This window comes from Oncorhynchus keta, unplaced genomic scaffold (genome assembly GCF_023373465.1).
Source record: "Oncorhynchus keta strain PuntledgeMale-10-30-2019 unplaced genomic scaffold, Oket_V2 Un_contig_3733_pilon_pilon, whole genome shotgun sequence".
Classification (NCBI taxonomy): Eukaryota; Metazoa; Chordata; class Actinopteri; order Salmoniformes; family Salmonidae; genus Oncorhynchus; species Oncorhynchus keta.
The window spans coordinates 52,501-69,191 of record NW_026287400.1 but is presented as its reverse complement, the minus strand read 5'-3'; the positions used below and the strand labels follow the sequence as shown (position 1 = coordinate 69,191).

At 42.8% G+C, this 16,691-nt stretch overlaps 1 protein-coding gene across 1 annotated transcript in view; it reads left to right on the top strand.

Moving 5' to 3' along the window:
* Nucleotides 1-7,007, top strand: part of LOC118383576 (NACHT, LRR and PYD domains-containing protein 12-like) — a 43,146-nt gene extending 36,139 nt beyond the window's left edge. The window contains 4 exon segments of the mRNA XM_052508620.1: nt 1,183-1,356; nt 5,074-5,247; nt 5,802-5,848; nt 6,378-7,007. Coding sequence (XP_052364580.1) covers nt 1,183-1,356; nt 5,074-5,247; nt 5,802-5,848; nt 6,378-6,724 — 742 coding nt within the window. The 3' untranslated portion in view covers nt 6,725-7,007.
* Nucleotides 7,008-16,691: the final 9,684 nt, after the last annotated feature.

Below are 16,691 nucleotides of genomic sequence, written 5' to 3'. Positions count from 1 at the left end.
ACACATGCTGAAACATGAGAGAGAAGAGATGCCCAAGACTCTGACTGAGATGTACACACACCTTGTGGTGTTTCATACCAAACAGAAGAATGAAAAGTATCTTGGGAAAGAAGAGACAGGTCCACACTGGAATAAAGAGAGCATTCTGTCACTGGGAAAACTGGCTTTTCAACAGCTTGTGAAGGGCAATCTGATTTTCTATGAAGAAGACCTGAAAGAAGCTGGCATTGATGTCAATGAAGCCACAGTGTACTCAGGATTGTGCACACAGCTCTTTAAAGAGGAATGTGTGCTGTACCAGGACAAGGTGTACTGCTTCATGCATCTGAGCATTCAGGAGTTTCTGGCTGCTGTATATGTGTTCCTCTCATTCATCAACAACAATGAGAATCTAATGGACAAACCTCAATCAATGTTCAGATACTTTTTGTCGCTCTTCAGAGAGAAGCCTAAAGTTACTGAAGTTACTGTCTACAAGAGTGCTGTGGATAAAGCTTTACAAAGTGAGACAGGAAACCTGGACCTTTTCCTCCGCTTCCTTCTGGGCCTCTCACTGGAGTCCAATCAGAAGCACTTACGAGGTCTACTGACAAAGACAAGAAGCAGCTCACAGAGCCATGAAGAAACAGTCAAGTACATCAAGGAGAAGATCAGGAAGAATCTCTCTCCAGAGAGGAGCATCAATCTGTTCCACTGTCTGAATGAACTGAATGACCATTCTCTAGTGGAGGAGATCCAAAGCTACCTGAGCTATGGAAGTCTCTCTGAAGTCAAACTGTCACCTGCACAGTGGTCAGCTCTGGTCTTTGTGTTGCTGACTTCAGAAAAGGAGCTGGATGTGTTTGACCTGAAGAAATACTCCAGATCAGAGGAAGGTCTTCTGAGGCTGCTGCCAGTGGTCAAAGCCTCCAGAGCTGTTCTGTGAGTAAATAAAATGACATATAAGAACTAATCATGAGGAAGAAATATTCAGTTGATCAAAAACTATTTATTATTGAATAATTTGTTATGCCAATTAATTGATTTTCACATTACATAACATTATGATCGTACAATTCTAGGAGACGGAACATGAATATATCCTGTTTGAGAGAATAAACCAAATGCATCTGAAATTGTCCTTCTACACTACTGGTGTTAAATGAACAGTGTGTTTGTGAAGTCATGATGATCTCTTTGCAGGCTGTCAGACTGTGGAGTCACAGAGGAAGGCTGTGCTTCTCTGGTCTCAGCTCTGAGGTCAAACCCCTCACACCTGAGAGAGCTGGATCTGAGTAACAATGACCTGAAGGATTCAGGAGTGAAGCTGCTCTCTGATGGACTGGGGAATCCCCACTGTAAACTGGAGACTCTGAGGTCAGTATTCCTGTAGTTGGTCAACAAGTGATAACTGTTCACCAGATCCACATGTGTTTACCAGACACCATATGTGTTTGGACAGTGAAGCGTACAGTTTTAAATTTGGTGCTGTGCTCCAGCATTTTCGATTTGAGATAGAATGTTTCAAATTAGGAGACAGTACAGAGTGTCACCTTTTATTTGAGGTTAATGGTGAGAGGTTAGTATGTTTTGTTGTAGCCTCTAACTCCCTCACTCATTATTATTCATGATTAATTCATGATCTTTCTCAATGATGGCATCACAGGCTTGATGTAGTCATTGTGTTCAAAGAATATGGGACCAAATACTAAACTTTTGACTACTTTAATAGACTATAAGTGAGTTGGTCAGAATATTTATGACTTCTTCAAATGGGGGACTAGATACATAAAGTGCTTTTATTTCTCTAAATGGTGAAACAGATATGTAAAGCCTTGGTTTCATGCATGTCAACATCAGAAGCCTCCTCCCTAAGTTTGTTTTACTTACTGCTTTAGCACACTCTGCTAACCCTGATGTCCTTGCCGTGTCTGAATCCTGGCTCAGGAAGGCCACCAAAAATTCTGAGATTTCCATACCCAACTATAACATTTTCCGTCAAGATATAACTGCCAAAGGGGGAGGAGTTGCAGTCTACTGCAGAGATAGCCTGCAAAGTAATGTCATACTTTCCAGGTCCATACCCAAACAGTTCGAACTACTAATTTTGAAAATGACTCTCTCCAGAAATTAGTCTCTCACTGTTGCCGCCTGCTCCCGACCCCCCTCAGCTCCCAGCTGTGCCCTGGACACCATTTGTGAATTGATCGCCCCCATCTAGCTTCAGAGTTTGTTACGTTAGGTGACCTAAACTGGGATATGCTTAACACCCCGGAAGTCCTACAATCTAAGCTTGATGCCCTCAATCTCACACAAATCATCAAGGAACCCACCAGGTACAACCCTACATTTGTAAACAAGGGCACCCTCATAGACGTCATCCTGACCAACTGGGACACTGTGAAGTCCATGGAGAACAAGAGCACCTCCTCCCAGCTGCCCACTGCACTGAGGCTAGGTAACACGGTCACTACAGATGAATCCATTATTATCGAAAACTTCAACAAGCATTTCTCAACGGCTGGCCATGCCTTCCGCCTGGCTACTCTAATCTCGGCCAACAGCTCCGCCCCCCTGCAGCTACTCTCCCAAGCCTCTCCAGGTTCTCCTTTACCCAAATCCAGATAGCAGATGTTCTGAAAGAGCTGCAAAACCTGGACCCGTACAAATCAGCTGGGCTTGACAATCTGGACACTCTATTTCTGAAACTATCCGCCGCCATTGTCGCAACCCCTATTACCAGCCTGTTCAACCTCTCTTTCATATCGTCTGAGATCCCCAAGGATTGGAAAGCTGCCGCAGTCATCCCCCTCTTCAAAGGGGGAGACACCCTGGACCCAAACTGTTACAGACCTATATCCATCCTGCCCTGCCTATCTAAGGTCTTCGAAAGCCAAGTCAACAAACAGGTCACTGACCATCTCGAATTCCACCGTACCTCCTCCGCTGTGCAATCTGGTTTCCGAGCCGGTCACGGGTGCACCTCAGCCACGCTCAAGGTACTAAATGATATCATAACCGCCATCGATAAAAGACAGTGCTGTGCAGCCGTCTTCATCGACCTTGCCAAGGCTTTCGACTCTGTCAATCACCATATTCTTATCGGCAGACTCAGTAGCCTCGGTTGTTCGGATGACTGCCTTGCCTGGTTCACCAATTACTTTGCAGACAGAGTTCAGTGTGTCAACTCGGAGGGCATGCTGTCCGGTCCTATGGCAGTCTCTATGGGGGTGCCACAGGGTTCAATCCTCGGGCCGACTCTTTTCTCTGTATATATCAATGATGTTGCTCTTGCTGCCTGTGACTGGAACGAATTGCAAAAATGGCTGAAGTTGGAGACTTTTATCTCCCTCACCAACTTCAAACATCTGCTATCTAAGCAGCTAACTGATCGCTGCAGCTGTACATAGTCTATCGGTAAATAGCCCACCCATTTTTACCTACCTCATCCCCATACTGTTTTTATTTAGTTACTTTTCTGCTCTTTTGCACACCAATATCTCTACCTGTACATTACCATCTGATCATTTATCACTCCAGTGTTAATCTGCAAAATTGTAATTTTTCGCCTACCTCCTCATGCCTTTTGCACACAATGTATATAGACTCCCCTTTTTTTCTACTGTGTTATTGACTTGTTTATTGTTTACTCCATGTGTAACTCTGTGTTGTCTGTTCACACTGCTATGCTTTATCTTGGCCAGGTCGCAGTTGCAAATGAGAACTTGTTCTCAACTAGCCTACCTGGTTAAATAAAGGTGAAATAAAATTTAAAAATTTAAAAATTTAAATACCCTCAAATAAAAGGTGACATTATATACTGTCACCTCATATGAAACATTTGATCTCAAATCCAAAATGTTGGTGTACAGAGAAACATTTAAAATGTTAGTTTCACTGTCTAAATAGATATGGTGTGGACTGTATACTCAACACAATCTAAATCTGATACCTCACTGTCTAAATAGATATGGTGTGGACTGTATACTCAATACAATCTAAATCTGATACCTCACTGTCTAAATAGATATGGTGTGGACTGTATACTCAATACAATCTAAATCTGATACCTCACTGTCTAAATAGATATGGTGAGGACTGTATACTCAATACAATCTAAATCTGATACCTCACTGTCTAAATAGATATGGTGTGGACTGTATACTCAATACAATCTAAATCTGATACCTCACTGTCTAAATAGATATGGTGTGGACTGTATACTCAATACAATCTAAATCTGATACCTCACTGTCTAAATAGATATGGTGTGGACTGTATACTCAATACAATCTAAATCTGATACCTCACTGTCTAAATAGATATGGTGTGGACTGTATACTCAATACAATCTAAATCTGATACCTCACTGTCTAAATAGATATGGTGTGGACTGTATACTCAATACAATCTAAATCTGATACCTCACTGTCTAAATAGATATGGTGTGGACTGTATACTCAATACAATCTAAATCTGATACCTCACTGTCTAAATAGATATGGTGTGGACTGTATACTCAATACAATCTAAATCTGATACCTCACTGTCTAAATAGATATGGTGTGGACTGTATACTCAATACAATCTAAATCTGATACCTCACTGTCTAAATAGATATGGTGTGGACTGTATACTCAATACAATCTAAATCTGATACCTCACTGTCTAAATAGATATGGTGTGGACTGTATACTCAATACAATCTAAATCTGATACCTCACTGTCTAAATAGATATGGTGTGGACTGTATACTCAATACAATCTAAATCTGATACCTCACTGTCTAAATAGATATGGTGAGGACTGTATACTCAATACAATCTAAATCTGATTCCTCACTGTCTGTCTTTTGACTGATACTGCTTTTTAAACTGGTCTGGTCAGTCTACTCACATATTCGTACTATATATTTCTTTCTCTACAAAAACAGGCAATACTTTGATCATTTATAATAATGATATGTTAATTTATTAATAGATACGGCAGCTTTCAGGACACTGATATATCTGAATATGTTGAAAATATATACTGTCACTATTCTCACCACCGAAGAATATCAGTGTGATTTTAATATGATTTGACTCTTTGCAGGCTGTCAGGCTGTCTAGTCACAGAGGAAGGCTGTGCTTCTCTGGTCTCAGCTCTGAGGTCAAACCCCTCACACCTGAGCGAGCTGGACCTGAGCTACAATCACCCAGGAGACTCAGGAGTCAGACTGCTCTCTGCTGGACTGGAGGATCCACACTGCAGACTGGAGAAACTCAAGTATGTAGAGGGTTTATGTCAATGTTCATATCAGACATGTTTGACTTATCAGGCTGGTTAAGACAAGCATTCTTACCACCACTTGGACAAAGTTATATGCTGACTGGGTGTGAGTGTGTGTCCTGTGTGTCCAGTGTGTTCCTATGTATGTGTATGTGAAACACACACTGGAATTACACACACACACACACACACACTGGACACACACACAAACACACTGGACATATACACGCACACACGCGCACACACTGGACACACACACGCGCACCTGACACACACACATACTGGACACAAACACACACACTGGACACACACAAACACTGGACACACTCACACACACACACACACACACTGGACACACACACTGGACACACACACTCGACACACACACACATGCTGGACACACACAGACAAACATTGACCGTGTGTCACGCTTGACCGTGTGTGTGTGTGTGCGTGCATGCGTGCGTGCGTGTGTGTGTGTGTGCGCATGTGTGTGTGTGAGTTCATGTGTATTCCTCAATGACTGTCTGTCCTTCTGCTTACCGCTACAGTGTGGAACATGGTGGAGAGAACAGAATGAAATCTGGACTTAGAAAATGTGAGTGTTGACTGCTGTGAAGAATTTGACTAAGAATAAGTCTTAATTCAAGTTAAGTCAAAGTCAAAGACCACCATCATTACTTACTTGGTCATATTAAATATCAGCTGTAGTTCTACAGAAGCAGAAATCAGGGACATCAACGTTTATAAAGAGTTGATTTGACAATGTGTGTGTGTGTGTGTGTTACATACGAAATGTGTGTGTGTGTGTGTGTTTGTGTGTGTGTGTGTGTGTGTGTGTGTGTGTGTGTGTGTGTGTGTGTGTGTGTGTGTGTGTGTGTGTGTGTGTGTGTGTGTGTGTGTGTGTGTGTGTGTGTGTGTGTGTGTGTGTGTGTAATTAATGGGAATAAGTGTGTTTTATATTACCATACAGTATAACATATGATCATTCTACAAGTCTCAAGTTACCTTAACTTCTCCTTTTGATACCTAGAAACATCTACATTAAATGAATTAGTGAAAAGTGAGTTAACATTCTAATGTGGATGATGATGATTTCTAATATTGTGTCTGGTTTCATCCATCAGATGTCTGTGATCTCACACTGGACCTAAACACAGTAAACAGACACCTCTCTCTGTCTGAGGAGAACAGAAAGGTGACATGTAGGAGAGAGGAGCAGCCGTATCCTGATCACCCAGAGAGATTTGAGGACTGTCGACAGGTGCTTTGTAGCGAGGGTCTGACTGGGCGCTGTTACTGGGAGGTAGAGTGGAGTGGGAGCATGGCTGATATAGGAGTGACATATAATGGAATCAGCAGGAGGGAAGAGGGGATCTTGAATGTTGTCTTGGAGCCAATGACAAGTCCTGGAGTCTGTTCTGCTATGACAACCGTTACTATGCCTGTCACAAATATAATCTCACTCTCATAGACGTCCCCTCCTCCAGCTCCCACAGAGTAGGAGTGTATCTGGACTGGCCAGCCGGCACTCTGTCCTTCTATAGAGCCTCCTCTGACACACTGACCCACCTGATCACATTCACCTCCACATTCACTGAGCCCCTCTATCCAGCATTTAGGCTTTGGGATATTGAGTCCTCAGTGTCCCTGAAATAATAACCTGACACACACACACACTGGACACACACTGGACACACACACACACACACACACACTGGACACACACCTGCTGGACACACACACTGGAATCACAGACACACTGGAATCACAGACACACACTGACCCACCTGATCACATTCACCTCCACATTCACTGAGCCCCTCTATCCAGGGTTTAGGGTTTATAATGACTTTAACTCCTCAGTGTCCCTGTAAATAATAACCATGGTAACACTCACTGGACACACACACACACACACACCCCTGGATGCACACTCTTGACGGACACGCACACACACATTCTGTACACACACCGAACTCACACGCACACACTGGACACACGCACACACTGGACACACGCACACATTGGACACACACACACACACTGGACACACACACACACACACACACACACACACACACACACACACACACACACACACACACACACACACACACACACACACACACACACACACACACACTGGACGCACACTCAAACACACACACTGGACACCACACACACACACATTGGACACACACTCACACACACTGTACACACACTCACACACACTGGACACACACTCACACACACACACTGGACACACTCACACACAGAACACAGACTCACACTCACACTGGACACACACACACTGGACACACACATGCTACATACACACTCTACACACAGAACACACTGTCATGACGTGTGTCCTTTCTGGGTTCTCCTACACCCAGGTTCTGTTCTCAGGTCGTAAATTCCTGGCGCAGACTCTCTCCCCCTGGCCATGCAGTATGGAGACACATACAGAGAACAAGGATTTCACATGTCAAACTCCTAAATCCCCAAAATGGGAATTTGATACCAGAGAGCTAGATAGATAATAGCTGTACCAAATGTTTGATGTATTATTATAATTGATTATGTTGCATTAATAGAAGGGGAGGGGTTATAAGACCCCTCCCTCCTTACATTTATAGGGTCCTAGACTACAGATTAACTATATATTCATTATCGAGGTTTAATATTGTTCCACAGTTGTTTTCTAGTCTCTCTGCGATAAATAAATGTTGGCGACCCGACGTGTTTCATTTTGGTGACCTCAGAGAGGACAGGAAACACACATAACTATATATCTGAATATATCTGAATATATCTGAATATATACGTTTCTCAATTATGGGGTTTGCATCTCATTATTGTATAAAATGAATGAGTAAAGATTAAACTATTTGTGAAATGATGTAAGGTCAAATCTTTAACCTCATAGTCCGCCCCATCCCGCATGCGGTCGCGTTACTACAGCCTCAAGCTCATTACCATAACGCAACATTAGCAATTTCTAAAAATCGCAAATGAAATTAAATAAATATGCCTGCTCTCAAGCTTATCCTTTTCTTAACAATACTGTCGTCTCAGATTTTCAAAATATGCTTTAGGACCAGAGAAAATCAATAATTTGTGTAAGAGTGGTGATAGCTAGCTTAGCATTTAGCGTTAGCATTTAGCACACAACATATTCACAAAAACCAGCAAAGGGATCAAATAAAATAATTTACCTTTGAAGAACTTCAGATGTTTCAATGAGGAGACTCTCAGTTACATAGCAGATGTCCAGTTTTTCCTGAAAGATTCTTGTGTAGGACACATCGTTCCGTTTTGTTACTATGCATTTGGCTACCGAAACTAACCGAAAATTCAGTCACCTACACGTCAAACTTTTTCCCGAATTAACTCCATAATATCGACTGAAACATGGAAAACGTTGTTTGAATCAATCCTCAAGGTGTTTTGTCATATATCTCTTCATTGAAATGGCAGTCCTAGAAGCCTTCTTTGTTCTCTGATTCGGATGGAAAAATACTGGTAGCTGACTTTTGCGCACCAATTTCCACGCAGACACCGTGCGGGACACTTGGCATGGTCAATGGTCTCTTATGGTCAATCTTCCAATGATATGCCTACAAATACGTCACAATGCTGCAGACACCTTGGGGAAACGCTAGAAAGTGTCCGTTCATTCCTGTCGCATTCACAGCCATATAAGGCGATCATGGAAAACGTACCTTCAGAAATCCTGTTCATTTCCTGGTCGCTCAAACATCTTGGTTTTGCCTGAAGCTTTTTGTTATAAAGCACTCACAGTGAAAATCTTTGCAGTTCTGGAAACGTAAGAGTGTCTTCTTTCCAAAACTATCAATTCCAAGCATAGTCGAGCATCTTTTTCGTGACAAAATATTGCGCTTAAAATGGGCACGTCTTTTTATCCAAAAATGAAATACTGCCCCTAGAGGACTAACAGGTTAAAGAAAGAGAACTGTATTTGACACTGATGGGGTACAGGTTAAGTTTAGACCTAAAAACCTCAGTATAAGGTTGAAATGGTTGTTGAATTCCTAACCACAGCTACACGGGTGGAAATGGTTCAAATCTGAGACTATCGATACCGACAGAATATGAGCAAATCTTAGAGATAAATAACTAGTCTGCTGCTATAAATTATGTCAACCTGATGCGAAGACCGACAACCCCGAAACAGCTATTCTATGAGAACATTTCTGAATGGTACTCTGAAATATACTTTGAGGGAAGCAGAGAGAGAGACACTGATGAACTGACTCTCCACAGAAGGACCGGATTCCAACAGAAATCATGACGACAGATTGGGTGTAAATATATATTGATTGCAATTTGTCCTGAATGAGTCAATGTTCATATGCAAAGGATTAGCATTTAAATTAATATAATTATCAACTGTAGATGGACCCCACACAGAACTTTATATATACAGACTAGTTAACCACCTCCCAGTAGATGGAACACCGAACTTTATATATACAGACTAGTTAACCACCTCCCAGTAGATGGACTCCACAGAACATTATATATACAGACTAGTTAACCACCTCCCAGTAGATGGACTCCACAGAGAACTTTATATATACAGACTAGTTAACCACCTCCCAGTAGATGGACTCCACAGAGAACTTTATATATACAGACTAGTTAACCACCTCCCAGTAGATGGACTCCACAGAGAACTTTATATATACAGACTAGTTAACCACCTCCCAGTAGATGGACTCCACAGAGAACTTTATATATACAGACTAGTTAACCACCTCCCAGTAGATGGACTCCACAGAGAACTTTATATATAAAGACTAGTTAACCACCTCCCAGTAGATGGACTCCACAGAGAACTTTATATATACAGACTAGTTAACCACCTCCCAGTAGATGGACTCCACAGAACATTATATATACAGACTAGTTAACCACCTCCCAGTAGATGGACCCACACAGAACGTTACATAAACAGACTAGTTAACCACCTCCCAGTAGATGGAACACAGAACTTTATATATAAAGACTAGTTAACCACCTCCCAGTAGACGGACCCACACAGAACTTTATATATACAGACTAGTTAACCACCTCCCAGTAGATGGACTCCACACAGAACATTATATATACAGACTAGTTAACCACCTCCCAGTAGATGGACCCACACAGAACTTTACATAAACAGACTAGTTAACCACCTCCCAGTAGATGGACCCACACAGAACTTTACATAAACAGACTAGTTAACCTGTTACTCCTACCCCCTACTTTTTCGAACATTCTGTTAAAAATCGCGCAACATTTCAGCGCCCTGCTGCTCATGCCAGGAATATAGTATATGCATATGATTAGTATGTGTGGATAGAAAACACTCAGACGTTTATAAAACTGGTTAAATCACGGCTGTGACTATAACAGAACGTGCGTTTCATCGAAAAGCGCAGGAAAATCTGATCACTGAAAATGGAAATATATATCCATCCGCCACTTCAACCCATTGATAAAGGCGAACCACAATAAATGGGGCTGAGGTTGCAATACCTACAGCTTCCACACGATGTCAACAGTCTTGTCATTTGCCTAGGCTTTGTTTCTTGGTCAAACGAAGAAGAGACAAGCCATTTGTTCAAGTCTCCGACCGGATATTTTGGTTGAGATTTACCGGACATTATGTCCAGACGGACAGCTAAAGAATATACATCGCCTCGTGATCAATTTGGTCGCTTATTAACGTGTACTAATACCTAAAGTTGCATTACAAAAGTATTTCGAAGTGTTTTGTGAAAGTTTATCGTCAACTTTTTTCATTTAAAAAAATGATGTTACAAGACACTATTTTTTTTTGTTTATCACACAGTCATCATAGATCGATATCTAGGCTATATATGGACCGATTTAATCGAGAAAAAAAACAATAGTGATTATGGGACATCTAGGAGTGCCAACAAAGAAGATGGTCAAAGGTAATGAATGTTTTATATTTTATTTGTGCGGTTTGTGTAGCGACGACTATGCTAATTATTTTGTTTACGTCCCCTGCGGGTCTTTTGGGGTGTTACATGCTATCAGATAATAGCTTCTCATGCTTTCGCCGAAAAGCATTTTAAAAATCTGACTTGTTGCCTGGATTCACAACGTTTGTAGCTTTAATTCAATACCCTGCATGTGTATTTTAATGAACGTTTGAGTTTTAACTAGTTGTTAGAGGAAATCGTAGTTAAGATGAATAATTATGTATACATTATTGATATTCTAATACTATTATGTTATGATATGAAAAGTAAAAGTTATTGGTTAAGCTGTTACTGAAAATGTAAGCAGAACTAATTTGATTGTCTGTGCCTCTTGGGAAGGTCAAGGGGAGAAAAAGCTTTTCAGACAAGATAAGAATGTTTGGGTTTTGTTCCATTGGTGAGAGAAATCTGTATCTTTTAGACAGGTTGTAATGTCTGGTTTATGAGGGGAGTAGAAAGCATCTCCGGACCTAAACAAAAAACAACGGGGCTATCGTGGGAAACTGATGATGTCATTTTGAGTTTATAACCTGTGGAAATCTGTGTATGGGTTAGTACTCTCTGGAATTAAACGCTCTTTAACCTGGCTTTTAAGACTGGTCTCGATCTACTTCATGCATAATTAATGAACTTACACATCATTAATAAATTAGAAACGAGTGCGAAATTGGTTTTGGCAATTAAAACATAAAGGAATTTAGAATTCCTCTATCACTAGTACTATTAACATTTAGCGTAGCGCATTTGCATTTCCAGATGTCTAGATGGGACGCCTGCGTGTCAGGTAGGAGCAAGAGGTTAACCACCTCCCAGTAGATGGAACACCGAACTTTATATATACAGACTAGTTAACCACCTCCCAGTAGACGGACTCCACACAGAACATTATATATACAGACTAGTTAACCACCTCCCAGTAGATGGAACCCACACAGAATGTTCAGCAATGCAGCATCTTCAGTAACCGTAGTAACCCAGTATTCCAGACACTAGTAATGCTGCTATTGCTGCTCATCTCCTTTGTCTTTGATTGACTACTTTTGGTCCATTGTCTGAAAAAGCCTACTGTGGTGAAATGTTCGAGGAGCGCATTTTTTCAAATGTACTTTTAATCTTTTTGCAGACTTTTAAATGAACCACATGGATTCGAACTAAAACTAGATAGGGGTAAGTGGACAATTCTCATCAAAAGCAGTGAGCTCCAACTGTCAAGAGGAGAATAGGGGAGTTTTCCCTTGGAGAACCCAGTGTGCAACACTGAAGAAAAACATATTGGAGAATAACAACAATCTCAATCTGAAGCTCTAAAGAAAAAGAGGAATTGTGAAAATCAGGACCAGGAGCCCCACCTATTGTCCCTGTGTAAATCAGGACCAGGAGCCCCACCTATTGTCCCTGTGTAAATCAGGAACACCATTCTTCATCCTGCCCCACCTATTGTCCCTGTGTAAATCAGGACCACAATTCTTCCTCCTGCCACACCTATTGTCCCTGTGTAAATCAGGACCACCATTCTTCCTCCTGGCCCCACCTATTGTCCCTGTGTAAATCAGGAACACCATTCTTCCTCCTGCCCCACCTATTGTCCCTGTGTAAATCAGGACCACCATTCTTCCTCCTGGCCCCACCTATTGTCCCTGTGTAAATCAGGACCACCATTCTTCCTCCTGCCCCACCTATAGTCCCTGTGTAAATCAGGACCACCATTCTTCCTCCTGGCCCCACCTATTGTCCCTGTGTAAATCAGGACCACCATTCTTCCTCCTGGCCCCACCTATTGTCCCTGTGTAAATCAGGACCACCATTCTTCCTCCTGGCCCCACCTATTGTCCCTGTAAATCAGGAACACCATTCTTCCTCCTGCCCCACCTATTGCCCCTGTGTAAATCAGGAACACCATTCTTCCTCCTGCCCCACCTATTGTCCCTGTATGAATATTAGTTGGCATCTAATTGAAGAACATACTGCTTTATAGATCCCAGCCTGACAAACAATTGTTTGGTTCTGACTTTGAGCACATGCACTGGGTCTCCATTGGGTCTCCATGTGTCAAGCAGTACAGAGAAACACCCTCTAGATGACAGCAGAGGCTCTTGGATGTACCCTGTCTAACCACTGGGCCTCCATTGAGTCTCCATGTGTCAAGCAGTACAGAGAAACACCCTCTAGATGACAGCAGAGGCTCTTGGATGTACCCTGTCTAACCCTGGGCCTCCATTGAGTCTCCATGTGTCAAGCAGTACAGAGAAACACCCTCTAGATGACAGCAGAGACTTGGGTGGTTCCCTGCAGCTGAATCTGTATTGCTGAATCTATTGACTGTCATATCAACCCTCTATCCCAGAAACACCTAGCTATGTTCAGGATACTGATGTATGGAGGGTTTATTACTATTGTAGTACTTACTGACTGTTATATCAACCCTCTATCCCAGAAACACCCTGCTATGTTCAGGATACTGGTGAATGGAGGGTTTATTACTATTGTAGTACTGACTGTTATATCAACCCTCTATCCCAGAAACACCCAGCTATGTTCAGGATACTGGTGAATGGAGGGTTTATTACTATTGTAGTACTGACTGTTATATCAACCCTCTATCCCAGAAACACCCTGCTATGTTCAGGATACTGATGAATGGAGGGTTTATTACTATTGTAGTACTGACTGTTATATCAACCCTCTATCCCAGAAACACCCAGCTATGTTCAGGATACTGATGAATGGAGGGTTTATTACTATTGTAGTACTGACTGTTATATCAACCCTCTATCCCAGAAACACCCTGCTATGTTCAGGATACTGATGAATGAAGGGTTTATTACTATTGTATTGCTCTTTTTATGAACTTAGCTAGATGTGATAATGCTTATTGTAAATAGCACCTGTATCAACTGATGCAGCATAGTGACTATAAATACATAGACTGAAGCATGATGGGGTTTGTCTGTCTACATTATCACCTGTATCACCTGATGCAGCATAGTGTCTATAAATACATAGACTGAAGCATGATGGGGTTTGTCTGTCTACATTATCACCTGATGCAGCATAGTGTCTATCAATACATAGACTGAAGCATGATGGGGTTTGTCTGTCTATATTATCACCTGTATCAACTGATGCAGCATAGTGGCTATAAATACATGGGCTCCTAACACTCCTAACAACCCCACCACTAGGAGGTGTCCACATGGTCTGATAAACACTCCTAACAACCCCACCACTAGGAGGTGTCCACATGGTCTGATAAACACTCCTAACAACCCCACCACTAGGAGGTGTCCACATGGTCTGATAAACACTCCTAACAACCCCACCACTAGGAGGTGTCCACATGGTCTGATAAACACTCCTAACAACCCCACCACTAGGAGGTGTCCACATGGTCTGATAAACACTCCTAACAACCAGACCACTAGGAGGTGTCCACATGGTCTGATAAACACTCCTACAACCCCACCACTAGGAGGTGTCCACATGGTCTGATAAACACTCCTAACAACCCCACCACTAGGAGGTGTCCACATGGTCTGATAAACACTCCTAACAACCCCACCACTAGGAGGTGTCCACATGGTCTGATAAACACTCCTAACAACCCCACCACTAGGAGGTGTCCACATGGTCTGATAAACACTCCTAACAACCAGACCACTAGGAGGTGTCCACATGGTCTGATAAACACTACTAACAACCAGACCACTAGGAGGTGTCCACATGGTCTGATAAACACTCCTAACAACCCCACCACTAGGAGGTGTCCACATGGTCTGATAAACACTCCTAACAACCAGACCACTAGGAGGTGTCCACATGGTCTGATAAACACTCCTAACAACCCCACCACTAGGAGGTGTCCACATGGTCTGATAAACACTCCTAACAACCCCACCACTAGGAGGTGTCCACATGGTCTGATAAACACTCCTAACAACCCCACCACTAGGAGGTGTCCACATGGTCTGATAAACACTCCTAACAACCCCACCACTAGGAGGTGTCCACATGGTCTGATAAACACTCCTAACAACCCCACCACTAGGAGGTGTCCACATGGTCTGATAAACACTCCTAACAACCCCACCACTAGGAGGTGTCCACATGGTCTGATAAACACTCCTAACAACCCCACCACTAGGAGGTGTCCACATGGTCTGATAAACACTCCTAACAACCAGACCACTAGGAGGTGTCCTCATGGTCTGATAAACACTCTAACAACCAGACCACTAGGAGGTGTCCACATGGTCTGATAAACACTCCTAACAACCAGACCACTAGGAGGTGTCCACATTGTCTGATAAACACTCCTAACAACCCCACCACTAGGAGGTGTCCACAGAGAGCAGAGAACAGAGAGGAGAGTGCAGAGAGAAACAGAGAGAGCAGAGGAAGCAAAGAGAGGGGAGAGCATGGTCAGAGAAACAGAGGGAGAGAGAGAGAAGAGAACAGAGAGAAGAGATCAAAGAGCAGAGGGAGAGAGAGAGCAGAGAATAGATAGAAGAGAGAGCCGAGAGAGAGAGGGCAGAGAGAGAGAGCAGAGAGCAGGCTGAAAAGCAACCCCAGTGAGAGAGCAAGAGAGGGGCAGAGAAAAGAGAGAGAGAGCACAGAGAGCAGAACAGAGCAGAGAGCAGGTTGAGAGAGAAGAGAGAGAGCATAGAGTGAGCAGAAAGAGAGCAGAGAAGAGAGAGCAGAGAGGAGAGAGCAGAGAACAGAGAGAAAGAGTGAGAGAACAGAGAGAGAGACAGCAGAGAGAGAGGGCAGAGAGAGCTGAGGAGAGAGCAGAGAAGAGAGAGAGGAGAGAGGGCAGAGAGAGAGAGAGAGAGAGAACAGAGAAAGAGAGAGTAGAGAGAGAGTAGAGGAAGAGAACGCAGAGAGAGAGGGAGCAGAGAGAGAGCAGAGAAGAGAGAGGAGAGAGCAGAGAACAGAGAAAAGAGAGCAGAGAGCAGCAGAGAACAGAGAGCAGAGAGAGAGGGAGCAGAGGAGAGAGAGAGAGCAGAGAATAGATAGAAGAGAGAGCAGAGAGAGAGAGAGAATGAGCAGAGAGCAGGCTGAGAAAGCAAAGAGAGAGCAGAGAGCAAAGTGTGTTGCTATAGTGACCCTGCATCACAACACTACGTTGCTATAGTGACCCTGCATCACAAAGCTCTGTTGCTATAGTGACCCTGCATCACAAAACTCTGTTGCTATAGTGACCCTGCATCACAAAACTCTGTTGCTATAGTGACCCTGCATCACAAAACTCTGTTGCTATAGTGACCCTGCATCACAAAACTCTGTTGCTATAGTGACCCTGCATCACAACACTCTGTTACTATAGTAATCCTGCATCACAACACTCTGTTGCTATAGTGACCCTGCATCACAACACTCTGTTGCTATAGTAACCCTGCATCACAACACTATGTTGCTATA